Below are 27,384 nucleotides of genomic sequence, written 5' to 3' on the forward strand. Positions count from 1 at the left end.
TCTGTTCACAGTACACAATGGCAAAGTGGATGGAGTCACGGTTCTTAAAAAAAAAATAACACTGCATTTGACAACAATAAAAAAACAAATTGCACTCTCAAAACGCATACATAAGGGAGTATAGTGCTCATGAGGACCACGTTCTCAGTTAAGCCAGAGTTCTTACTGTACTCTAATACTGCCATAATATCGTTGCTGTCGGGTTGGAAACCTCATTATGTCTAAAACCGTTACTTTTCAGGAATTAGATCTGGAGATAAGAGGTTTCTGTCCAACCGCAACGACAAGACACCATACAACTGTCTGCTAATGACAACAACACTGCTGGGGTGATAACGAACATGGCTTTGGCTTTTCAGTACAAGCCCGTTTTCTTTTCACTTCACAGATCCCCCCACCCCCTGGTTTCACAGTTAAGTCATATAGCTATAGGAACATTCACGTCTTGGCTCTATTGACCATGTGGAGGCTCATTTGACTGAAGAGCTATGTGAATATGGTCAATGCAGGACACAAGGTAAAGGCTTAGGCACACTGTGACATCTATCCATGCCAACAGTCCTACACATTTACTTTGATCCTGTGGATCAAAAACATTTGATTTAATCCTTACTCTTACTGCAATTGCTATTCAAATGCTATTCAAAAGGTGCTGTGCTCGACTTAAAAGACAAAACATTAGCTATGCCTGATTACTCTGGGGGGGAAATACTTCTGAGGGGAATTTGCGGGGCAGTTTTGCAAGAATTTAAATAGTTAGCCCACATGTAAAAAAATAAATAGAAAAAGAAAAAATCACACCCGTGTGAAGTGGAGCTGTGTGTGTGTGTGTGTGTGTGTGTGTGTGTGTGTGTGTGTGTGTGTGTGTGTGTGTGTGTGTGTGTGGATCATGTGTACCGATTTTTGTGACATTTGAAGAAAATATGTAGGAAAAGGAGCAAAAAGTGTGTTTTGGAAAAAATTCAAGATGGCGGAAAATCTATCATGGCGCAAATGGGCGTGGCCTATATGGGGAGATGCGTCATGACCCAAGGAATCCAGGGAAAAAATATTTTTAATTTTCCGACCTACGGTTCAAGAGTTACAGGCCAAAACGTAAAGTGGGGTGTTATGGCGCCACCATGCGGCCAAATGACACAATTATTTTTTATTTAATCCTTGAAATCATTATGAACCTCCTCTCCAAGTCTTGAAACTCTAGCCCCTATGGTTTGCGAGAGACAAATAATTGAATGTGAGTTTTTGCGATTCCCATTATAAGTCAATGGGGAAAATTAATTCACTAATACATTAATATCAATTAAACTATAGAACCTTTCTCTTAGAAAAGTAATAGCCCACGATTCCCGAGTAAGCCGTTCGATTTGACATATGGCGCGAGTGTGTGGTGGCAAAACTGTGGGACTAGTGGCGTGCCGAAGTTTAGGAAGTTCAGGCTACATACAGACACACACACAGACAGACACACAGACAGACAGACCCACACGGCCACGTATAGGGAGCCTGTGCTTCACACAGCTCCAAAAAGGAAAAGGATGAATGAAACACACACACATACTAATGTTTACAATAGGGAAGATTCAGCAATTAAAACACCCTGTTGGCTACAGTAGGTAGAACATGGCACTTAAAGCTGCAACATACTACAAACAAACAGAAACTTTGTTTGGCTTCGGAAGCACTTGTCCAGGGGAAGGAAGTTTGGCGAGGACTAAAGTGCTTTATATCTGAATGCTAGACCCCGCCCCCATAGTATTCTAGCTGGATCTCCAACATTTCTTTTTGATCAATCTCCAACGTGCTTTGACATTATTTTGTCTAGGAGATTTTGCCACACAACAGACAAAGTGTGTGCTATCTCTCTTCATTCATTAATTGCTGTTTTGTTGTAATGTATTTATGTGTAATGACAAAGACGAGACTATTATTATAGGCTGTTTATTTTCTACCCGAGGTGCCAGTTTGGAGGCTCTATAGAAAAGGCGGCTCTATAGAAAAGGCGAAGCAAGAATACATTACATTTGTACTAGCTGCACAGTGACGGATTAGCCGCCGCCGCCAACCTTTCTTCAAAACAGTCCATGGTTACGTTACTAACAGACTGCGGAAATGAACGAGCACTAACACACAATGCTCTGTCAGAATATTGTTCGGCTAGTTAGAAAATCCTGTAGGTGCAAGAACTAGCAAACAAAGTTCTGACAGGCTCTGGCAAAGTTCTGAACGAATTCTTATTGCCTAACCTAGTCAAACAAAGTTTGTATGTCGGTTGGAGTATGCTGCAGCCTTTGGACTGATATGGTTAAGGGTTCTATTTTAGCTCCAATGTAGTTTGATGGCAACAATGTGTTTCCAATTCTACTAGGCTTTCAGGCTCAGAGTGAAAAGTTTGGATAAAACTGCCAACGAAGAGGCATATGTTATGTTCATAATTATGTAACATTGAGCTTCATGTATCGCCATTTAAGAAGTCATTCTGTCCAATAACATGAACTGAATATGGACAGAAATACAGTACTGTAATTAACCCTGAAGCGACACGCTGAAGAATGCTTTAGTTTCACAGGTGATGCTGCACCATCAGACATCCTCTTTTTCCAATGAGGCAGTGGATGTGCTGCTAGTCACCCTGCTGGTTTGCAAGGCAATGCATGCCACAATAAATAATAATAAAAAAATAATAATATGGTGTAGCATACAGCGCTGCATCTGGGATGTTTCACTTCGCAGCATGCACTGCCAGTGTCACATGCGAACAGATTAACATGGCAGAAGCTCAGCAGCAGTTGCTGCTCTCTGCCATTTAGTTTGGGAAAGGTCATCTTTAAGTGTCACCATGGCCATGCATGTCATGGTTGACACGCTGCAACGTGTAGTTAGTGAAGCAAAGTTGATAGAACCACGTATTGTGGAGTATTGTAGACGTAGAGTCCTACGGAGTGCTGCAATGAATTTCAGAGTGTAAATGGAGAGTTGTGTTGTTTTACCAAGGCATTTCATTGACAGGAAGGCGTGACGTTCCTCTGGCCCTCAGCATGCTGACAGACAGAGGCTTAAGAACACAGGTCCCATTACTCACCAAATATCTAAAAAATAGTATGTTCACTTGTGTCATTTTTCCAGCCCATAAATCAAGGGACATTAAAAGACAGGGGTAGTGATCTTAGACAAGCCACCAATCCCCTTGGTCATGCTGAACTGAAGGGTGACTACAGTAAAAATCCTTAGTGTAAATTTAAGCCACTTAAAACATATACTGTACATTGTTGATCGGGGTCCCTCAGGGATCCATACTTGGTCCCCTGATTGTTTGCCTCTACACCTAATCTCTTTTTTCACTAAAAAGATCCCGAAATCTACAAACTCACAAGGTGTTACGTTGCGATGCACTGTGAGCTTATAGATCAGCTATTTTCACTTAATTTCCTCCTAATTTTCACACTCATAATGGGGAAGCTAATCTTAATGTCCTCCTAATTTTCACGCTCATAATGGGGAAGCTAGTGTTAAAGTGGTTAACCCTCAGGATTTTACTGTGCATAACCAAGAGGCCATAATGCTATCAGCCCAACACTCCTATTTTATGAACACAAAAAACGAAATGAAATAACAAGTAACGAGTAAGGTTGTACTGATGGCTAGGCAGAAGAGGAGGAGGTGAGTTACGGTCTTGTCCCGGTACAAACTCAAACTAAATACATAAATAAATACACCTCTTTAAAGAAAATAAAATTATAAAAAACATAATAAATCTGCATTTGTAAGTGCTGTTGGGTTCATCACCCACAAGTTCATAATACTATAAGAGCTTAAAACTGCACCACCAACATGTCCCTGCAGGGGCAGTGCTGACAGAGGAGACATGCCAGAGACACTGACATGGGGTTTTCAGTTTCTCCAGAAATAGTTGGAGTTAACAAGGGAGATGGGGGGGAAGTATCGAAGTCTTCCTCGATAAAGTTCTCAAACTCTGGCCAAATCCGACCCGATCCCGATAAAATGTATGGTAATTAGTCGGGCCGGCCGCAAAAAGCCACAAAAAAAAAATCTGTATTTTGTGGAACTAGTTCAGATCTTGATTCTCAGAGGGCTGAGCAGAGAAGCACAAATTAATTATCCATGCGCTTCCCCTCCGGAGTGGAGCCCCAGTGCAGTGATAGTGCAGCAAGAAGTGCAGCAAAGTGTGCAGTGAAAGGTGAGCCAGGCAGGTCGGACTTCTTCACACACTGCATCAGTTCAGTTCATCTCACTTTCTCCCCAGTTAGCAGCAAAGTGGAGGGTTAAAAAAAATATCATGTTTTAACATCTCAGTCTTTCCAATTCTTTGAATGGTTCAAAAGAGACGGGGCCAGCATGATGTACGTGACAAGCGGTGATACGTTGAACAATGGTCGCAGCCGAGGGCATAGGACACAGCAGGACTAGAACAGGAAATGGAGCCTGGGTTTGTATCAAGAAAAAAAAAACTAAAAAACGGAAGCCCTACAAACACAAAGGGGTCGGTTGATAGCGGCAGGAATTGCACGGAAATGATCATCTTTGTTCTAAACCAGTGGTTCTCAAAGTGGGGTCAGTACAGGTCAGTAACCCTGAGAGTGTACACATGGAACCAAATGCATGTGTTTCCATTTGTACACTCTCACCAGTTATGGTACTTGAAATTAAAACGTTTGAAAACCACTGTTCTAAACCAATACAGCTGCTGTGTAAAAAGAAAGGAAAAATAAAATGAGAAAAAGATCTTTTGTCAAAGACGAACTTGCTGGGTTGCCAGGTCCTGGGATTAGAAGAAGAGGAAAACTGAAGAATCCATGGAGAGGATTAATGTTCAGTGGTTGGTAGTAGCCAAGACCACTACAAGCGGTGGAATTGGTGTGTGTGTGTGTGCGTGTGTGTGTGTGTGTGTGTGTGTGTGTGTGTGTGTGTGTGTGTGTGTGTGTGTGTGTGTGTGTGTGTGTGTGTGTGTGTGCGTGTGCGTGTGTGTGCGTGTGTGTGATGTTGTTTGGTGCATATGTGTGCCTACACAGTAAAAATTCTTAGTATGCACTTCTGAGTTGAATTTGACTGCCTAAGTGCGTATGGCGTATGTTAGTTCAGTGCGTGTTGCCTGATGGTGTGGAATATCCAGTCCATCTTGGTAGTCCATCCTCCATGGTGAGCATCGTTCATCTGCTTCATAAAATAGTCCAGCGCTTCCTGCATGAACACGAGAGGACAGAGAAGAACAGAACAGAGTTAGTCTCGCGTAGCCAGATACTATTCCACAATCTCAGAATACTATGCTTTAATACCCATTTCTACTAAGCAGCAAGCTAAATATTATGCTTAGTTGATTTTTATTTATATTAGGATGCATTTGTGCAACTGTAAAGGCGAAGCGGAGGTGGGGAGGAGGCTTCACATCCGCTTTATCGCTTGAACATTTTCAGAGCTTCCATGCTCCAGACTGTATGACCAGAAGCATTTGAAAATTGTTGGAGGCAACAGTCTGGCTCACAAGACTAGAACAGAACACAATATAGAGAGAAACAACAAAAAGAAAAGAACAGCGGATTAGTACGCGTCCAGCAGAACCCAACATGCGAGGAGGATCAGGTTTGGCAATATGTAGAACCAGTGGTTGACAGTAACCAAGCACATGTACTGTACTTAAGTATAATTTTGAAGTAGTTTTACTTTACTGCACTATTTCCACCTTTTTATTTTACTCTCAGAGGCTAATATAGTGCATTTACTCCACTACAATTATTTGAAAACGTTAGTTACTAGTTACTCTGCAGATTTTGATTGGTATTACAAAACAAACATTAACCATTTCAGCCATTTGGCTATTTGAAAATAGCTATTTTCAAAAGATTTTCATACATATTGAACTTGTGAAATGGGACATTCTGCATAATGAGCACTTTTACTTTAAGTAAATTTAAAATCTACTTTAAGTGTATTTTGTGTACTTTTACTCAAGTAAATCTTGAATACCGGACTTTTTACTTGTAACTGAGTATTTCGTGGTATTTGTACTTTTACTTAAGTAAAACATGTGATTACTTCTTCCATTAACTAATAGAGCAGAGAGTAAAACCCCAGTGCACCTGCTCTGTCTTCTCCAGGGCCAGAGTTTTCCTAATGTAGGCGATGTCATCGAACGACTGCAGCTCAGGCATCCCGGAGCCCAACATCATGGAGAAGAGGTTAATGAACAGGTTAGCATGCTGCCGGATGGCCAGATAGGCTTTATAACACATCTCCTGAAACCTAGAGAGAGAGACAGATAACAGGGGATGGAGGAATATGAGGGGATATGAGAAAATGAAAGAATATGACAATGTGAGAAAAACAAGAAAAAAAATCACACCCAATGTGAAGTGAGCGGTGGTCGTGCTTGCATAACATCTTCAGACTAGGATTTGAGTCTAGGATGTACAGGCTATGCTACACACACACGTTTTGCTATGGCAAAACGCTGAGGAAAAAGGCTATAGACATACGACATATGACTTCACTAGACAAACATGATGCTACGTACACACATTTTACTATGGCAAAACGCTGAGGAAAAAGGCTACAGACATACGACATATGACATCACTAGACAAACATGATGCAACGCACACACATTTTACTATAGCAAAACGCTGAGGAAAAAGGCTACGGACAGACGCACAGCCACTTATAGGAGCGGTTTGCACCGCTCAAAAATATGACATAGATGTCAAGTATGATTGTGAAACAACATGTGTGCTGCATACTCAGATCCACAAGGCCCGCTGCCTCTATCTAGTGGTGTTGAAAAGAATCTAGCACCCTCTGGCCTGTCCTCTGTCAGGGCTCATGCTCACATAGCAAAGCCCCCCTTTCACCGGTGGGAATAGAAATGAAGTGCACACCCCGTTATTGGAAGGAACCTCCCCCACAGTTTTCACAGTCAAAATGTTTGTAGACCAGATCACTTCCAAATCCAACCTAACCGGAACCTTCTCTCCTGAATAGGGATGGGACCATATGAAAATGTCACGATTATTTTGACCAGAGAAATCGCGATTTACAATATTATCGCGATAATCAAAATATCCCCAGCATCCATTATCCTGGGGCGGAACATTTGCCAAAAATAGCAGATCTACAAGCTCGCAACGCATTGTTTTTGGCGAGAGATTTGAGAGTGAAAAGAATACTGTATCAAGTATCAAGTACGTTATTTCCATGTCCGTTTGACCAATTATAGAGGGTTTAAATGGTACCGGATATGCAGCTCGGCAAATAAAAGGTGAATTGATCCCAGAGCATGACTGAGGATAATTTCACAATAAATTGAAATCTCCACGATACGATTATTGTGAGTGATAAACGATAACGATTATCGTCCCATCCCTACTCCTTCCTGAATCTCCATACAGGAAGATATGCAGTCCGGCTGGCGGACCACATCGTCACACTCATAACCGGCCATAACCATATAAGGGGTTTCCAATGCAACTATGCCCAAATATGGAGTGTGTTGTAAAACCTCAATGTGTCGTCCTGGCATCAGTCAAACAAATCAGTCAGCTTCATATGGGCACAGAGTAATGTACCTCTCAAACTCTCTGGTCTTTGTGCACTCTTGGGTGCCCTTGCTGATGACAATGAGGAAGTCTTGTGTTAATACAAAGGGAACTCTCTCTCTCTTGTAGCCAAACTTCTTCTTCTTATGGTCCAGAAAATGACCAAAGTCTATATGGAACAACTGGAGGAGAGGAGAGGAATGAAGCCATACTCAGTACAAAAAAATACAATTGTCATTTTAATCCACAGGGTGCAAATTGCCTATAGAATACAGACCATTATTCCAAAGACTGCAACATTAATGGATAACTTGACTAACTTATGATATGCCTCTTTATACCATTATTACTTATATTATTAATTCAGGCTCAAAAGTTAGCTGTTAGGGTGCCAATTCACTAGAACATTGCTAAATAACATGCATAGTATAACTCCACAAAATAATGTGTACGCTCCATCCATAGGGGAGTAAATGGAAAAGTTGCAAAGTACATTCACAATTTGTTCTGCAGAGTTCTTTCATCACACACACTTTCAGTAAACAGAAAATACATTTTGATCTGCCCTGCCACAGACTGCAGGGGTGTGTAACACGCAAGCAAACAACTACTGATCCTGAATTCTATTAAGGTCCCAGGTATACAGTACATCTAAACTAGATGAATCAACTGAAATGCTTGACATCAAGAGACAAGAGACAAACCTGTCCATCATCCTTGACCATGATGTTACTGTTGTGTCTGTCTCCTATGCCCAAGATAAATGTAGCTACACAGTAGCCAGCGCATGACCTTGTAAACAGATCAACTGCCATGTCATACCTGCACAAACACACATGGACATGTTCTCATACTGGGCAGGCATAGTAACAATGGACTTCAGAGAAGCAGACAGAAGCTTCTAAAAATGTAACCGCATTGATGGCAAAGTTGACTACAGGTAAACGTTCAGTGTTGGTAATATTCCTGCAGGAGATGACCCTGATGATATGATGCTAGTGATTTGTAACAAGTTTTTTAATTTTTTATAATCAACTAAATCAATTAATCCACACATAACCTTAATTTATACTTTATTGTACAATTGTGGAACACGAAAATAGTGAAAATATCCGATCAACAAACCTGCATATAAAAAAAACGAATAGTCGTCAATTAACCAACTAATTGAGGCACAGAAATAATCGTGCAGTTGATTTTAAGTAACATCGCCCCGGCCCTACTTCAACGTAACACCTCAAAAATCAGAGATGCTGTAAAAATGTAATAAAACAACAAACAAAGAGAACACCAGACTCACATCTCTCCTTTGTTCTTGTCTTTGAGCCACTGGTGCAGGGTGTTGGAGTTGAACTGCAGCGCCCCCTTGAGGCCACCCTTGCACTGGATCTGCATGATGGTGTGGGAGCTCCTGACCACCTCAATGAGACCCACACAGTCTCCCAGGGACAGGCAGCCATAGGGCAGCATCCTGAGAGGACACACAGTGACCCATTCAAACAGGGAAAGCATCCGTGTCATTTTGTGTCAAGTAGTTAATATAGCATTACAATCATTTTAACCACTTTAAAGGACAAATTCACCACTTTTCAACCTATCTTCATATAATTGGTCCTCACAATAAAATAGCAAAAAAAGAAATCTACTCGCTCTGTGTCTCTTAGGAGGGCTGTGGGCTTTTTTTTTTTAAGATTTTTATTATCACAAGAACAATGGCTTCCATTGTAGCCTGGTAACCTTTCAGAAATAGAAAGCCTGCAGTTTCTACACTGATGATGCCACTGGTAGACAGGTTTCTGAACTGCCTGCAGCCCTCCTCTGAGGCACAGACAGAGTAGACAGAAACTGTGCTAAATCCTGTGCATGAACATTAGTGAGGACCAATTATATGAAGATAGGTTGAAAAGTGCTGAAGTGGTTCTTTAACCATTCTATACTGTATATACCGTACCGTAGGTCAAGTCCTTGGTTCTGCCAAATGTTCTCCATGATTCTGATGATCTGCAGAGTCAGCATATCCTGACGCAGGTCTACCACACACACACACACACACACACACACACACACACACACACACACACACACACACACACACACACACACACACACACACACACACACACACACACACACACACTGTGTGAGCAGTAGCTTATTGTATGTGTGTGATGGGTAGGTTTGTGTGTGTGTGTGTGTGTGTGTGTGTGTGTGTGTGTGTGTGTGTGTGTGTGTGTGTGAGAGCGTGTGTGTGTGTGTGTGTGTGTGTGTGTGTGTGTGTGCGTGCGTGTATTACCATCTCCATTCTTGAAGATGATCTCGTTGTTCTGAAACAGCAGCTCAGACATGATGTCAGGGTTCTCCCAGTTCAGCCACAGTGGCCGCTTGGCTGACGACATGATCCTACATTCATCTAACCTACACACACACACACACACACACACACACACACACACACACACACACACACACACACACACACACACACACACACACACACACACACACACACACACACACACACACACACACAGTTAACAAAAACATGACGTGTTACACACATGAATGAAACTGACAGAACTGTGTTCCCCAAGCTCAATGATATGACGTTCAACGCTAAGTGACTTTGGGAACCAGGAGGCCGGTTGTCCGAATTTAAAATGAAAACTTCCAGAGCATTTCTGAATATCTGGCAGGTTAGATATTTGGCTCTATATGGCCGACTCGGCTGCGATAAGCACTGTGAGAAGCATCAGTTTCAACCAGTGAGAGAACAGTACCAGCCGGCAGGCGCTCCTCCTTTCCTTGGGTACATGAAGTGTTGTGCAGTGCATCAAACCACAACAAACAGAGGAGATGATAACAGCATGCCTCCAAAGAAACCCAGGAAAAGAAGGATCGACTGGTTGACTGGTTTCAACTTTATCTCACACCAACTCACAGCAGCAGCCACACACCAAAACATCCCTCCCTCCCGACCAATCCCTGAGCTTCATGCTGCTAATGTCGATTCCACAACAACACTTCCTCTCACTGGCCAGAAGCTCGGCTACAACTCGGCTATGAGTTCTGTGAAATGCCCTACAGCGTATGATCTACTCGGCGATCAATCGTGTCAAAGATATTATGACAGCCGATTTCAAGAAAGACTCATATAGTGTGAAATATTTTTAACGATCCGATGAGTCCCCGACCACGTCCATATCGTACAGTGTAATCCTGCCTTAAGGCAGTGGTGCTAGCAGAATATGTCTTGAGAGATTATAATGTAAGCCTGCTGACTGCAACAGAAGCAGCCGAGTTAAATATAATGGGCAGTAAGAGTGGTTTCTAGATGAAAACAGAATACAAGTATATAAAGTAATGTATTATATGTAGACAGTACAGTGGCTCTTGTAGGTGAAATGAAATCCAGCCAGCCAACATTAAGCCCAACGTAAATAGAAAACATTATAGAAAACATGCAATCACAGAGACAGCCGCATACTTGCAGACAGTGTGGATGATCGATTCGGGCCAACAGCTCCCAAAATAACTCTATGAATTATTTATTTATTGAGCGGCCTTCCCACTCCCTGAACACTTCAGAAAGTAGTTGGTGACAGCTCATATGTGGGACAGGACAGGACAGGACAGGACAGGACAGGTCTGGGGATTTACGACTATGGCACAAATGCATCCAAATACCCTTCCTGAGTCCCTCACTGAACAACTGACAGGGATAGCTTTACCAAGAGTGACAGAAGTGTGGATTAAAGTCTCAGTCACCACGTCGATATGAGATCAGTGTAGATCCGCCAAAAAGAAAAAAAGAAAAGGGGGGGGTGGACAGTTGTTAACAGAGATCGCTGTGGCATGTACAAGATGGCCTACAGTTCACATCAGTCATCAAACACAGCCTGATGGCAAGTAGAGATCATAAAAAAAGCGCACACAGAAATCAGATCACAGAGATTAAAATGTATTGTGTATTATGTATGTAAATTGCCCTCATACACTGAATGCTCGGTTAGTTTTTGTCCTCCCAATTGTGGTAGTGAATAACCCCAAGAATATGTACAGTAGAGCATTATATAACACGTATTGTATTGATAACCATGAACATTTGATGCACTCAGCAAGCACCTGTAATTTGAGCCAATACCAGTCCACACACCACAAGTGAATAGTATCAGTGAGAGGTTTAAATTCCATTATTAAAAAAAATTCCCCAATATAATATCATTCGTTTTGTTTCCTTTTTTATCGACCTCAGCTCACCTTGCAGTACCTTTGCACCACCCTAGGGGGCACGTCAGCCCATACTTTATGTAACACTGTACTACTACAGTAATAACAGATATAACAGATTTGAAGTTGTAATTGATGTCATACAGTCTCAATCTCATCACCGTCCCATTTCAATAAAAAGCATAGATCACTGTTTCTCACAGTGGGGTCTGGAGATCCCCCAGGGGTCCTTGAAGAGGTTCCAGAGGGACCATAGTAAATTGAGGAACAGTTTGTTTAACCACCTTAACCCTATTTTATACTTCAGCTATTCGACAATAGCCGATCTATAAGCTCACAATGGGTAGTGATTTTCTTTTTTTGACCAACTTTTTTTCTTCCTTAAAATAGAGTAGGAAAATTTTCTTTTCATTTCATTGCATTTGACATAGAATATATACGTATAGTTCCAGTGGTTTCCTAGGACAAAGTCTCTTATCCACATCCCCATACCCCCACATTTGCACAGACTATTTATATGGAGAGAGAGACACCGTGACCCGCATGTACCTTATACACATCATCATACCTCTTCTGGGTCAAAATTATAACATGAAAGAGAGACAACGGGTAGTGATGCAACGTGTTGTGAGCTTGTAGATGCACTATTGGCTAGTAGGATTTATTTATTATTATATATTTTTTAGAATAATCTTGTTTATAATGTTTCGTTTTTTTAATCTTCTCTTGGCACAAACTTTTGCCAAATGGGGGTCTGCGGGCAACTACATATCAATTTGGGGGGTCCTTGACAAGAATATTATCTTGAGGCACCACTGGCACAGATGATAAAAGAAAGAAAAGGCAAGAATCCTACTAACCGTAGGTTTCCTAGTTGGTGTGCTGGGTTGAGGGGAGACGTGAAGTTCTGTAAAGCGTCCATGTAATCTGGTCTCTTCATCTGGTCCACTAGAAACTTCATCTGGACCTCCACAACACACACACATACAAGCATTGTCATTTATACGTATGTGCATGATAGCAGACATACAGTATACACAACATGTGCACAAATGACCAGAAGCTATCGCTGGGCACTGTACCGAAACATTTAGAAGCAAAAACCAACTTAATCTTAAATAATCGAGAAGCAAGGGTTTCTCCTGTCGTTAAATGTGGACCCCAATGGACCCAAATGTGGACCCCAATGGAAACAAGCCAATGACAGCCATAGGCCTTCTTGGTTTTAAAATCCTATTAGCAGACCTTGTATTGTACTGTACTTTCCTGTGCTTGTCTACGAATAACTCCCAGAATTGTTATTTATTTATAATTGACTAAATCGATTAACCACTTGAACCAGCTTATTAATAATGTGTTGTACAATGGTGTTGTAAATAAATAAAAGCTCATTGTGAGCTTGTAGATATGCTTGTAAATCTGTTAATTATTGTAAACGAGACAAAAGTTTGAAATAATCGTGATAATTAGTTGAAGTCAAGTCAGTTGCCCAGCCCTACAAAAAGTGACCCTCAAAGGGGTCATGCTCAAGCTCCCTCAGCCCTATGTTCCCTCAGCCCTATGTTCCCTCAGCCCTATGTTCCCTCACTCCCTAACAATTTATTATACCCTATGTTCCCTCAACCCTATGTTTCCCCCAGCCCTGTGTTCCCTCAATTCCAAAATAGACCCTATGTTCCCTCAGCCCTATGTTCCCTCAACCCAAAAATAGACCCTATGTTCCCTCAGCCCAAAATAGACGGTGCCATGGCATTGGTCCGACATCTAATTGTTCCGATATCCCATTAAGGGCGTCTTACTGGGCAAGGTCACGCCATCTGTCTTGGCCACCAGTCTTGGCCATATATGGATTCTGATGGTGTGGTTCCCCTAACAGGGCATCACCTGAGAATACCCATATGTGAACTTTTAATTTATGTTATCCTTTATTAATATAATATCGGACCAGTTACCCATATATGGAGATCCCTGTTACCCATGCATTCACAGATATGGCCTTAATAATGATGACATCAGGGATCTCTATATATGGGCATATAAAGAGTTAGCATTCTTCAGGTTAACATTCACCAGGTTAGCATTCACCAGCATCGGCAGGTCAGCATTCACAAGGTTAGCATTCGCCAGCATTCAAAAGGTTAGCATTCACCAGTGATGGCAGGTCCGCATTCACAGGTTAGCATACACCAGCGTTGGCAGGTCAGCATTCACCAGGTTAGTATTCACCAGGTTAGCATTCAACAGCGTCGGCAGGTTAGCATTCACCAGGTTAGCATTCACCAGCATCGGACGAATGGGGCGTCAGAACAATGAGACGTCGGAAACAATGCCATGGGGGACTGAGATTTTTGGTCTGAGGGAACATAGGGTTGAGGCAACATAGGGTCCTATTTTGGGATGAGGGAACATAGGGCTGAGGGAACATAGGGCTGAGGGAACATAAGGCTGAGGGAACATAGGGTTGAGGGAACATAAGGCTGAGGGAACATAAGGCTGAGGGAACATAGGGCTGAGGGAACATAGGGCTGAGGGAGCTTGAGCATAGTAAGTGTGTGAAAGGTTAAATCATGAATTATGCATGTTAGACCTTAGATAATGAATTAAGGCCCTGGCACACTGCAAGTGTCACTGATGCTGGTGTCTCTGACATGCAGTAACGTGGGCCACTTGTTCACATTGGAAGCATTCATTTGTCTCTATGTATTCCGGTTCCAGGGGGTCCCCAGCTAAATGATAGATACCGTAGATAGGAACCAAATGGACCCTTATGTGTCTGTAACTTTGAAAGTGTTCCATTTGTACACCCTCAAAGTTAAATTAACACTGATGTCATGGTGTAGATTGGGGGTCCATAGCCTAATGCATGTCAAACTGGGGATACTTGAAATTAAAGTGTTTGAGAATCACTGAGCCGTAAAATAAATCTTCTCTTATATGGGTCCCTGGCGTATCTTTTCAAATGGGGGTCCACGGGCTAGTAAGTATCAATTTGTGGGGCCTTCTTTAGTGCTTTTTTTTTGTGATTCTCAAAGTGGGGTCCGGGTACCCCCGGGGGTCCTTAAGGGGGGGTCCAGAGTTGCTGTTGAAGTGTACTTGAGCAAGATACTGAACCCCTAATTGCTCCTGATGAGCAAGATGGTGCCTTGCATTGTTGCCTCCTCCATGTGTGAGTGAATGAGTGAATGTAATGCACAATCATTGTAAAGAGCTTTGGATAATGCACCATTTACCTATTCCTACTTTATGCAAACAATTGCCGAGCTACACGTTCACAGCTTCAGCTATTTTCAAAGCCGTCCTCAAATACAAACGTGTGTGTGTGTGTGTGTGTGTGTGTGCGTGCGTGCGTGCGTGTGTGTGTGTGTGTGTACAATCTGTGCACATGCCGCCGTCCACTCTCCCTACCTTCTGCGTCTCATCTTTCTTCTCCTGTTTGAGGATGTCGGTGAGGTTGATGAGCTTCTCCATGGCCTCCACCTGTCTGCTCAAGTGTTTGAGGTACATGCCACAGGCCCTGCAGTACGCCTCCAGCAGCAGGCCGAAGCGCTGGCTCACTGTCTTATTGTGCATCTCAGATCTGGCAGGGAGGGAGGGGAGAGAGAGAGAGAGAGAGAGAGAGAGAGAGAGAGAGAGAGAGAGAGAGAGAGAGAGAGAGAGAGAGAGAGAGAGAGAGAGAGAGAGGAGAGGGAGAGAGAGAGGGAGGGAGAGAGAGAGAGGAGGAGGAGGAGGAGGACAGGCCACGGAGGAGAACAAACGAGGAAGGGAGAACGGTGCGATTAGACCAGTTTTTCTCAAAGTGGGATCTGGGGGGATCTAGCTAGCGGGTCAACCACTTTAACCCTATATACATTGGCTATTTGATTTTTTTCCCCTTTTTTTAAAATAATATTTTCTTAAAAATCCTGAAAGAAAAGTTACATTTTGAACTAGAAGCAGTGCTCTTCCAAGCACAGGTCTCCACCAGGCCAGGCGGCCTGTTATAGCGCCACCATGAGGCTGATTTGAAAAGTTTGAAGTGGCATTTCTTCCTCTGCCTAGTGGGAATGCGCGTGCACAATTTCACAAACATTGCACGCTGTGTTCGTGATTTGAGGCATTTTGTTCAAAACTGACCAATCCTGCAAACTCTGGAAGCCAATTGTAGCCAATCAGGATGGAATATGGAAAATCGGATGTATCCATGATGATCACATGACTGTAGAGATACTGTCAACCGATTTGTAGGATTTGTGGACAAAATCTCTAAGAGTAGTGTACAGAAATGTGTTTTGTAAACATCGGCCTCATGGTGGTGCTAGAACAGGGCCATTTGAATAATGTGGGGCAGAGGTTCTGAATTGAGATTAGCTGGTAACAAACTGGAGGACACACGGACGCACGCACAGACGGATGCACGCACGCACGGACGGACGGACGGACGGACAGGGGCGAAAACATACTCTCCCCCATGCCTTCGGCTGCTGGAGACAATAAGCACCCCAATAGACTTGAGAACCGTTGCAATAAGACAGACGTGGACAGAGGAAAGGGTTATGTGAGAGACATCATGACGACGCTTCACTGTTAAGGAGCAGATAAAAAGGGAAGTGGGCAGAGACTTGCAGGCGTCAGCCACAAACTCACTTCAGATGCCAAAAGAAGAAGTGTCCTATCCTTTGATTGGTTAAGGCTTTCTTGAGCAGGAATCGGACAAGAGGATTGTCAAGGTACTGCTCATACTTTAACACCTAGGAGACAAGAGGAGAGACGCCGAGTCATTTCAGAGACTATAGATGAGCCAGAAAATTAGAAAAGTTTGCGCTCTAAACTCAAGGCTTACCAAAGCTAGAGCCATATGCGAGAGGCCAGCATAACAGAAAAGTCCACAAATAACAGAAAAGGCTTCAGATGTCAAAAGAAGTGTAGATAGATACCTTTATTATCCCAAGGGGGAAATTTAGTAAAGTGTCCTCAGACCATCATCATGATGATGGTCTGAGGACCGAAACGTCAATATGTCACCTTTTTCACATTGTAATTTAAAAAATAAATATTTTTGCATCCAAGTCAAAGAGCATCAACGTGGTTCTGTCAGTGTGATAGCCATTTTGCGTTATTTATAGTCCATGTTGTACCAACTAACATCCTCAGTGTTAACCAGCTCTATCCCTTTGTAACTCTGATGACACCAAATCGGGTCCATTTGGTTCCACTCTCAGAGTTAAATGAACACGGTCCTACCTGCACTAGCTGAATGAGGTATTGGGACAGTTTGTCGTCGGTCAGGAATTTGTCGAGGCAGCGCACCGCAAAGTGTCTGACCATGGGATCTGGGTAGTTACAGTCCAGCAGCTCCATGGCCTGCTCAGGACGGATAGACGGCCACTCCTTAAGCAGGCAGTACATCTGAGGAAAAACAATACTAATCATTCCTTATCAGAATTAGTATTTGATTTGATTTGTTCAAGACCTGAGGCCGATTCTACAAATGCCTTCTAAACCAGTACTGTAGTTCTCACACTTTCAAGATATACTTTTTTTCCCCCAAAGATAGCACATACAAGCTCGCAGCGCTGCACCAAGTGACGCCAAGATATACCGGTACTATTTTTGAATAGCCAACCCAAAAATCTAAAATGACACAGAGGCTTTCCCGGACATAATGGGTAATGTTATTATTTCGTATTTATTTAAGAAAGCCCGCCTAACCCTTGGCTCAAAAGGGTCCATTTGGTTCTATTTGTACATTCTCAGAGTTAAATGATGATAGTTTAACTTGTGTATAAAGAAACATACAACTGAATGTATTTTGTACGATGTTTGACTCATTCGGGTACAATGTGTGTGAGAGTTGAGATGGCGTTGTTGTACCTGTGCTACTTCGTCTCTGGAGTTCCACTTGACGGCCAGCAGAATCTTAGGAAGGATCTCTGGTACGTTCATACAATAGTGTCTGGTAGAGACAGAGAACACATGTTAAACACATGGATGTATATCATCAATGGCTGTCTTCATATCCCACTTCCCAAGATCCATGTATACAGGATTCTTTACAAAAAATTAGCACTAGTTATAATGATATAACTTCAAAAAGACCCAACGTGTAAGGATCGCCATGTGGTCGTTTGGACCAGATGGCTTGGGAGAGACAGAGATGTACTATAATGTTTTAATGTTACTTTGTATACTGCACATGACTAGGGCTGATATGGTAGCAGAGCAATCATTGCAAGCTCATGACCATTTGGGGAATGTGATTATATATATTATTTATATCTACACAGTAGTACACACAATGTGATATTTGTCGCCATTCCGGAGTAAGTCATGAAGCAGAATCTACCCAGTGTTCTTTTATTTGTAACTCTTGAGAATGTACAAAATGTACATTTGTTGTACAAATAAATGTACATTTGTTGTACAAATAAATGTACATTTGTTGTACAAATAAATGTACATATGTGTTACAAATAAATGTACAAATGTCTGGAGTTAGGCCCTGTCTATACCTAAAAAATCCCCGGGGGTTTCTGACTTCGTTTTGAAACCTCTACGCCTCCACACGGGCCCGTGTAGAAAAATATGTGTGTCCACACGGTATTATCAAAACGCTATAAATCCCTGTCTGCGCGTCAGCGAAGCGGGTGGCCGCGTCCCTCTGCTCCCGTCCCATGCAATCATTGCAGCAGCTATCTATAGGGGGTGCATCTCTCCACTCCGACCCTCTAGGGGCTATGCATCGTCCAAGTTTCACAATCTTCACACTTTAACATGCACAATTGCTATTTAAACATTCATTTAATATAAATTCGCTAACTATTTCTAGAGCGGGAGAGGAATCGTCGAGAGTGTGGTGCGCTCTCTCTCTCTCTCAGCATTAAACGAATGTAACTCTATCAATCAAAGAGAGAGAGAGGAAGAAGCAACTAGGCTACAGACTTACTTTTTTGTGCTTGTGCTGATCGTGGAAATAATTTAAAAGGCAGCACATGCCGTGAATAATCAACATATTCTCACCTTCAAAGCGTCAGACAACTGGTGACTGGGCTGTAATAATGCCTGCATGCGTGCGTATGTCTCCATTATGCTTGAAATCATTTGATATTGGCATTTGATATACAAACTTTGACAAAGAGAAGAGGCAGGCGCGTCGCGTCAGATATGCTCCGTTAACAAGACGAGGGCTGTATCTCGTTATTGATAATGAGCACCTTATCGATCCGGCTTATTGAGCCGGTGCAAAGCTATGTGAGACAACAAATTCAGAACATAACTGGTATCTTTTGCAAGGCTGACCAGTGACCACCATATGAAGATGACATTTGACAAGAGTAACAAATATCATTAAAACAATCATTCATTAGGGCTCCATCCCTAAACAAGACAGCTGAGCTCTCTAATGTTAACATGTCGTGAATGCGCTCATAAATATGGATATTCTACGGAGACCGCCACGGGATTCTCTCATAGCAAGGAGGAGGAGATGCAAGCATGCAAGCAAAGAACTTCTCCGTTTACGGTGTCCACAAGGCAAAAGAAATACGCCCGGGTAACAAAAATGCACTGCAGCCGGAGTTTTGGAAACTATTCGTCTAGTCATCCGTTTGCATGCGTTTGCATGTGGACACCCATGGGCGTTCGTGGCTTTACCTCCCCGGGGATTAAAAATCTGTTGTCGTCTGGACAGGGCCTTAAATTGAGGATTTTACATGGCACTGCATCATGCATGTAGGGATGGGACGATACGCGATATTATCGTTTATCGTGATAAAAAACTTGAACTCTTTAATTTATCGTGATATCGTCCTCCGTCATGCACTGTGATCAATTCACCTTTTATTTGCCAAGCTGCATATCCAGTACCACTTAAACCCTCTATAATTGGTAAAAGGTACTTATAATAAATATACGTACTTGATACAGTCTTTTTTTAAACTCTATCAAAAAATAGCCGATCTACAAGCTCACAACGCGTCACAACGACGTGTTGTGTCTATTTTTTTTGGCAAATGTCCCGCCCCAGGATAATGGATTCTGGATTGGTCACAACAATCGTGATATTACATTTTCATATGGTCCCCTTCCTAACTGCATGTTATAATAACATCATGCATGTTTACCTGTGCCTCCAGAGGAAGTCTTTTTCCTGCTCAGTGATCTCAGACAGCGGGTCTCTGTTACTCAGCTGTCTCAGTTGCTCTATGTCACTCTCGGTCAGGGCATGGTCTCTGGCCACACGGTTACTCTGCAATACAGTATGAACAAACACTGCATTATTAACTACACCTGATGCAATATTAGACATGTCACTCACTCACTCTGCTGGCACGTGGTCTCTGCATGCATGGCTACAGCTGAGTAACAATGCATACTGTAGGCTAATAGAATATATTACAGGGTCTAAACGTAGTCTAGGGGTGACACTGGAGGGGAGCGCATGTGTGCCTGCTCACACACAGGGGCTGCACGATGTGGACAACATTTCACTACTCAATAATAGTTATGCCAAACATCTCAATATGACACACTTAATGTCGATTTAGATCAGCCTATTACAGTAGGGTGACCATATTTTCAGCCGCTCAAACCGGGACGCGAACCACTGTTGCCTAGAACCGGGACCCTCAAAGCAATGCGCACGTTACCGCGCACACGCATGCCCATTCTCTAACGTTCATGCACGCGCACATACGCACCGCAGGGTTGCATGCAGGCAGTGAGTGATTGACAAACAGCCTCAGTGTTGAATTCAGACACGCAATGAATTTGTTCATGTTTTCTGATTGGTTAGGTGTTTTCATGAAAAGAACATGATAAATGTCTATGCGACCACTGAAAACAGCTATTATTAGTATCTTCCCTCTGGCATAATAGCTATGCACCCTTGGTACAATAAATAAATAAAGGGTCCATTTGGAGCCCTTACAAGACCTGTAAGGGTCTGGAGTTACAGACTCTTATATGGGGTTAAGGGTCAATGCATGCATCCATGCACAATTGCACATCCATGCATACAGTATCAAACTGGGGGCCCTTGAAATGAAAAAGGTTGAGAATCACTGCTTTAGTAGCGACTAGCGACCCATTAAGCACCATTTACTGTTACCACTAGACAGTCCAAATACTCAAGTTACAGAAAATGGTCTAACTTAATACACTGTATTGAGTTAACGTCGTAAATAAATAAACACTGCACGGGACAGTTGTCACCCATCATCACACTGTTCTGATAGATATCTGACCTCGTCGTCACACATTGAAACAACATAAATCGTGATCGGATTTTGTGTTGGCCATTGTCCCGCCGCCACATTTTCCTGGCTCCCGCATTACACAGCCATGTAACCACACACCTATTGCAAAAAACAGCATCAATATTTGATCAGATTGTCTCAAGCGGTGGTTTTACAGTATGGTCTCAAATGTTTAACACACCTTTAATCTCCAGTTCATTCCCTACGGCACTGATCAACAACGCGGGGGACAGGGACCCCCGGGGGTCCTTGAGGGGGCTCCAGGCGGTCCCCAGCTAAAGGATTGATAGTCATAGAACATATAGCCATAGAACTAGGATGAAACGGTCAACTGGTCTGTAACTTCAACAGTCAGTGTACAAACAGTTCCGTCGCAGTGTTAAATTAACACTTAGGAATTTACACTGTACAGTCGGGGTCCCAGAGATAAGAAAATCATATCAAACGGGGATACGTGCCCTAAAGCCGTATCAAAATGTTTGTCCTTGACATTATAACGGTTGAGAATCCCAGTTCAATAGAGATGCACTGGCACAATGATGCAAAGGGGGGGGTGGTGGTGGTGGTGGTGGTGTGGCTCAAGCTCTTTTTCCTAATTAGTGAAGTAGTGAAAGTCCATTCATAATGAGACTCTATCCAATTAGTGAAGTAGTGAAGGTCCATTCATAATGGAATACTGTCTACTGTATGTGTCTCCGAGCAAGATATTTAACCCCTAACCGCTCCCCAGGCACTCTATTGACCAGTGGTGTAAAGTAACTAAGTAGATTTACAACTTTGAAGTATGTGTACTTTACTTGAGTAATTCCAATTTCCAATAGTTTTACCTCTACTCCACTACATCTCGGATCCAAATATTGTACCTTTACTTTTTCCACCACTGCTATTGATCGCCGTTCAGAACAGCACACCATTTCTTGTGTGCAACATACCGGTACAGTATGTGTAGACATACTTTAAGGAACGAGAAATCATGGCTCCATTGTCTGAATACATACAGAGATGTAAAGAGACATCTTGTTACAAGGACTATAAATCTGCACACACCGCAATACACGTCACCCTGTCTAGTTGGGTCTCATTTTACCCAGCGAGAGTGAGTCATAGGACTACACTGTGGCTAGGTAGACACAGGGCCCAAGATGCTGACAATGAAGGATTTACGGTCAAGGACAAGTGGAAGAACAAGTGGTTTGTCAGAGGAAACGGAAGATATTGTCCATCTTTTTTCAAAAGTGGACACGAGGTGTTCATGCTGTCCATTCTCTACAGAGAAGTCTTACTCATCTTGAAGGTCATTTGGGTGAGTGAAATATTTAGTACTTTAATTATGTAAAAACACGCAAAATTATTTGGTGTAAGTACATAATGATGCATTGTGATGTTTATGCACAGATAGTGATCTGTACATTAAGTACATTATTATAAGCTTAACCTTTATACCCCCAAAAATGGTCAAAACCGCAAACCGGTCAGCTCAGAATTAACTAGAATAAGTGAGATCCTACAAGCAGTAATGCTCCAGTAACTGATGTTTAGCTCAGCAAGAAGTTGCCTAGGTTTTGAAGTAGTCAGCTTAGGACAACGGAAAAGTACTTGTCTCCGCCAGGCCGGACAGCCGAAGGGCCAAGGGTCGAAGGCTATGTTTCTGCTCCTGTCCGTCCGTCTGTGTTTCTCTGTGCCTGTGAGCTAGCTTGATTTCAGACTCAGCTGAAGCTTGAGTCTGACATTGGCCCCTGTCTGTGCGATTTACGGGGGGAGGGACTTTGACTTGCCCTAAAACCACTAGAGATCAGCGGATCCGCCTACTAACTTGTAACGTCTTTTTCACCCGATACAGCGCTTTAACGTCTCCTTCATCCGGGCTGCTTGGCTATTAGGTCACTCAATGGCAACAAACATTGCATTTGTGTGTGTGTGCGTGTGTCTGTGTGCGAGCGGTCATGCACGTGCGCATGTGTGTGTGAGCGACTGCTTCCACACAGAACTGCGATCAGAAACATGTAATCAGCTAGGTGAAATCAGTGCGTGTCTTAAAATGTAATCATTTCAATTGCTTGCCGCGGATTGGTTGTTCGTTAAACCCACCCCCAACCCCTGCGCTCATTGGAGCAATGCCATTTCGGACAGGATAAACTGCAGATTTTGAACACAACACCAGACCAGAGAAGCAGTCCGCTCAGAGAGTGGGCGGGTCTATATGGGCTGGAGCCAGGCTACCTGTGAGCAGCTCGAGCTAATCTCCGGCACTGCTGGACCAACTGGTGTGAACTGGATACTGGATGCCCATTTCTGCCTGACAACATTTTCCGCCGCGTGATCAAGATGTATCTGTCGGATTTTTCAGATTCCATTCCGATTGGCTACTATTTAAAAGTTTGCGAGAAGTTTTACACAAAATGTCAAATCATAAAAACTCCAGTAGGTCAAGGAAGAACCGCCACCCTAAGTTGTTTAAATCAACTTCCTCTCAAGTACATGACGTTGGTCACCCCTCATTTCTCTCATGGCCCTCTTCTAGCGCCACCATGAGGCCGATTCTTGCAAGACACATTTTTGGACACTGCTCCAACAGATTTTGCCTTAAAATCACGCAAAGCGGTTCACAGTATCTCTAAAGTCATGTCATCAACATGGACAGACCAATTTGTAATACATCAACCTGACGGTCGCTTATCTCCCGATTAGGGAGTCTTACTGGTATTGTATTATATTGAGCTGATAGTTGTTTTTTTGTTTAATACAAAAACACCCGGCCAATACCAGTGCAACAGTCGGCTATTTAGCCGGCTGCTGGCTCTTTTGGAACTCCCTGGTGCAAGTTATTAAGTTGTTATCTGACAGAACCCATACAGTTTCTTACCAAGTGTTGACTATAGGTGATTATACAACTAGCAATTTACCTGTCCAGAGAAGGGAGCCCGAAGGCCTCTTGAAATGGTAATTGACACTGCAGTAAGTCCTTAGAACATTTTACCAGTTCGTTGCCTAACGTAATCCATAGGGTCTGTCACTTTGCCTGTAAGTAACTGATTAGTGGTGGCTGGTCACCTGACAAGAGACATTGCTGCCAAGGATCAGTTCCCCAGAGCTGACCCAGTTAGCGTGCTCTGTTCACCTCCTTGCCCAGAGGGCAAGTCAAGGACGATCAAGAAGGAACTTCAACACCACCATCAGAGCTGGTGCAGAGGATGGCCAGACAGAAAGAGCTGGAGGGACTTTGCTGCTTCCCTACGCCCCAGCCGGCGTAATGGGATGAGTGAGCGAGTGAGTTCATTATCTGCAGCCCAATCGCTTGGCACCTCTTACCTGCCCAGTAGAGAAGTTAGAGGCTGAACAGTGCTCAGTGGTGGTTAGTTACCTGTCCAGAGAGATTGTAGTTAAATCCCAGTTCCCTAGAGATGGTCCAGTTAGCGTGGTCCTCCACAGAGGTCATGTCTGGGTATTTCACTGGGCTGCTGAAGTGGTCAAACTCCAACTCCAAACATGGGGTTTCCTACACAAAGAAAACATGAAAATAACAAATGGCAAAGAGTCTCATTTATATTTTGCTGATTTTGATTCAAAATGTCTGTTTGTTTGCTTCGCCTCTGGGATTATCAGCCTGAATTGTATTTCTCGATAACGATCGCTCAGCAAGACGTTATCCCGCTTATTCAATAAAATTGATAATTTTATTCAAAACTAAAAACAAAACAAAGTATTTCCTTATTTACAGTAATGAAAGTATTGCCCTGGGCGTCCCCTCAGTGCAACACAGTCGCCTGGGAAAACAAGGAAGTGTTGGTCAAATAGAATCCCTTTTCTGTTACTGCATTGTCTATTTATCGCTTCAAATATTTTTAAAAAAATTCTTAAGAGCAACATTTAGTTGTAAATGACACTGTGTCTTTGTTTACATGGCTGTCATGTTGGATACGGAATACAATTCACGTAGTGCAGCATTATACAGAAATAATTCACAGCTGATTTCAGCGATTGACCAATCAGAATCAAGCATTCAAACAAGCCGTGTAATAATATAATATAATCATGTGCTTGGAAGAGACAACCATCTATTTAATATAACTGAACTCAGTGAATATTTAACTCACTACTGATTTTTTATTTATTGATTTGATTTGCACAACAGTTATGTATATACATAATATGCATAATATGTTAGTTATTTCCATGGGAAAGTTGACAGTTAGTTGTTGTTCCGGTGAGGTAAGAAACCCTAGGCGGGCTTATGCAAGAACCTCATGGTACTAAAAGGTTCTAAAGCAACATGGGATTATGAACTTGTGAATGTGTACCTTGTTGGGGTTTGATCCAGTGACCCCTATGGCATTGAGCAGGTCTTCAAGGCCATGGGGAACCGGCCATAAGTTGAGGGCCATCTTGTGTGCAACCAGGGTGTGGGTGTAGTCAAACAGGTTGACATTCCCCCAGGCCAGGGGACAATGCTCCTGTGGGGAGGAGAGGGTGGCAGAGGGGAATGGAGGAGATCTGCGTTTACATGAACATTCTCTTAATACCCCCTTCCGCTCACAAGACCCAATGAGGAAACCAACCGTGTCAATCCACTTCCCTACAGTAGAATTTGACTGACTGAACAACCCCTATTAATTTACGTTTAAGATAACATCTACTGTAAATCTTTGGGCTGAGTCTTCACTAAGAGGCAGCCGTGTAAATCACTGAGACAGAGTTACATGACGACAGCCAGTCAAAAAGCACCTACTTATAGCAGGTACTGGAACCAAGGCTGGTAGAAGTGTTTATCTTTAATTTATGGTGAGGCATGAAAGATCATCCGCCAACCCAAGCTCACCCCAGTAGGTCAAACCAGATTGGTGTCTGTTACAGTATCCATGTCCAGCATAGATAGATAAAACACATACACACAGACAGATAAACACACCTTCCCTGGCTAGGTTTTCCCTGCCAAAGAGGAGGGCAGATCAATCAGTCATGATCTCTGCTAACAGTATCCGATAGACACAGAGGCCCACATGCAGAAATACTGTACTGTACACGCATGCACACACACATTCTCACATAAGACAAAGGCAGACAAAGAGACAACAAACATACAATACTGTGTACACACACACACACACACACACACACACACACACACACACACACACACACACACACACACACACACACACACACACACACACACACACACACACACACACACACACACACACACACACACACACACACACACACACACACACACACACACACACACACACACACACACACACACACACACACACACACACACACACGCCTTCTTGCAGACACAGAATAAGTGATCTAGAGAAGCTTAGTCATAATTGTGTATTATGTGACCATCTGTGTGAAACGTGTGACTAAGCACTTTGTTAGTTTCTTAGATCCTCCTGGAATGTGACAGGTTACATTTTCTTGATATGAGTTATGAAATACAGCTTTAAAGAAAATGTGGTTATTGTACTTTATCAGCACGTTTAAATGTTTTCAGGATATTTTTGTTCTAGTGATGGTGTAAAGCTAGAGAGAATAATTCCTAGAGTATAGACATATATACACCTACGTATATACACACCAATAGACACAGTGTCACATGGCTCTGGTCTTATACAAGTTAAAGGGATTTAGTTCCTTCGCACTTGAATGGAAAAAGTCCTTTCTGTCGATTGTGTTTCTAGGCAGTCTGACACCAGCGCCCCTGACCGATTAGTAATTAAACAGAACCAAAGATGATACCATGGCACCCATTCTACAAGGACACACCAGACACATAAGGACACAGACACACGTGCACATGCAGACGCATGTGCACACGCAGACACACACACATACACAGACAGGGATGCGTGTGCGCGAGTACGAGGTGCAGTGGATGGGTTACCGTGTCGGTGTTGAATTTAAAATAGCACTGTGAAGGTGATCCGTTATGAGGCAACTTGATGCTGTCTTAGTTTACTTCATTTACCACCACGTTAAACCGCACGATACCAACCGTTTGTCTGTCTGTGACGTGAGAAGCCTAAATATCCTAATTCTAAATGCAATGCACCTTTGTTCTCTGGTAGACAGGCACATGTCCTTCTCTCTTGCAACGCACCAGCGTACCTAATAATTAACTTAATAGAGGCAATCTAGGATGAACAACGCATCCTAGACTCAGTGGTCAAAACTGACACTAGGCTTGAATGTCATTACTCACTGTCAAGGTGGCCACGGGTAGCCTTTAAACCACTTGGGGGAAAGACTATGCAATTGTAGACGGTTTCACCTAAATTCATCAGTAAGTGGCCGTACATCATTATAAAGCCAATCGCTAACGTGATCAACCCACCATCATTAAACCTGCTTTTCTTGCACAACCACAAATGGTT

At 42.8% G+C, this 27,384-nt stretch overlaps 1 protein-coding gene across 1 annotated transcript in view; it reads right to left on the minus strand.

Annotated features, from left to right (window-relative positions):
• Positions 1 to 5,088: 5,088 nt before the first annotated feature.
• Positions 5,089 to 27,384, minus strand: part of LOC308285097 (phosphatidylinositol 4,5-bisphosphate 3-kinase catalytic subunit alpha isoform-like) — a gene marked incomplete at its 3' end in the record, with an annotated part of 37,260 nt that continues 14,964 nt past the window's right edge. Inside the window, exons 10-24 of the mRNA XM_080725816.1 lie at positions 25,303 to 25,455; positions 24,366 to 24,500; positions 19,871 to 19,995; positions 17,622 to 17,703; positions 16,992 to 17,156; positions 16,395 to 16,498; positions 15,177 to 15,348; positions 12,632 to 12,738; positions 9,838 to 9,959; positions 9,496 to 9,574; positions 8,845 to 9,015; positions 8,249 to 8,366; positions 7,575 to 7,726; positions 6,093 to 6,255; positions 5,089 to 5,196 (exon numbers count right to left, since the gene is read on the minus strand). Coding sequence (XP_080581942.1) covers positions 5,089 to 5,196; positions 6,093 to 6,255; positions 7,575 to 7,726; positions 8,249 to 8,366; positions 8,845 to 9,015; positions 9,496 to 9,574; positions 9,838 to 9,959; positions 12,632 to 12,738; positions 15,177 to 15,348; positions 16,395 to 16,498; positions 16,992 to 17,156; positions 17,622 to 17,703; positions 19,871 to 19,995; positions 24,366 to 24,500; positions 25,303 to 25,455 — 1,956 coding nt within the window. The remainder of the gene's footprint in view (positions 5,197 to 6,092; positions 6,256 to 7,574; positions 7,727 to 8,248; positions 8,367 to 8,844; positions 9,016 to 9,495; positions 9,575 to 9,837; positions 9,960 to 12,631; positions 12,739 to 15,176; positions 15,349 to 16,394; positions 16,499 to 16,991; positions 17,157 to 17,621; positions 17,704 to 19,870; positions 19,996 to 24,365; positions 24,501 to 25,302; positions 25,456 to 27,384) is intronic.

Source organism: Nannobrachium achirus (genome assembly GCF_963921795.1).
Source record: "Nannobrachium achirus genome assembly, chromosome: 1".
NCBI lineage: Eukaryota > Metazoa > Chordata > Actinopteri > Myctophiformes > Myctophidae > Nannobrachium > Nannobrachium achirus.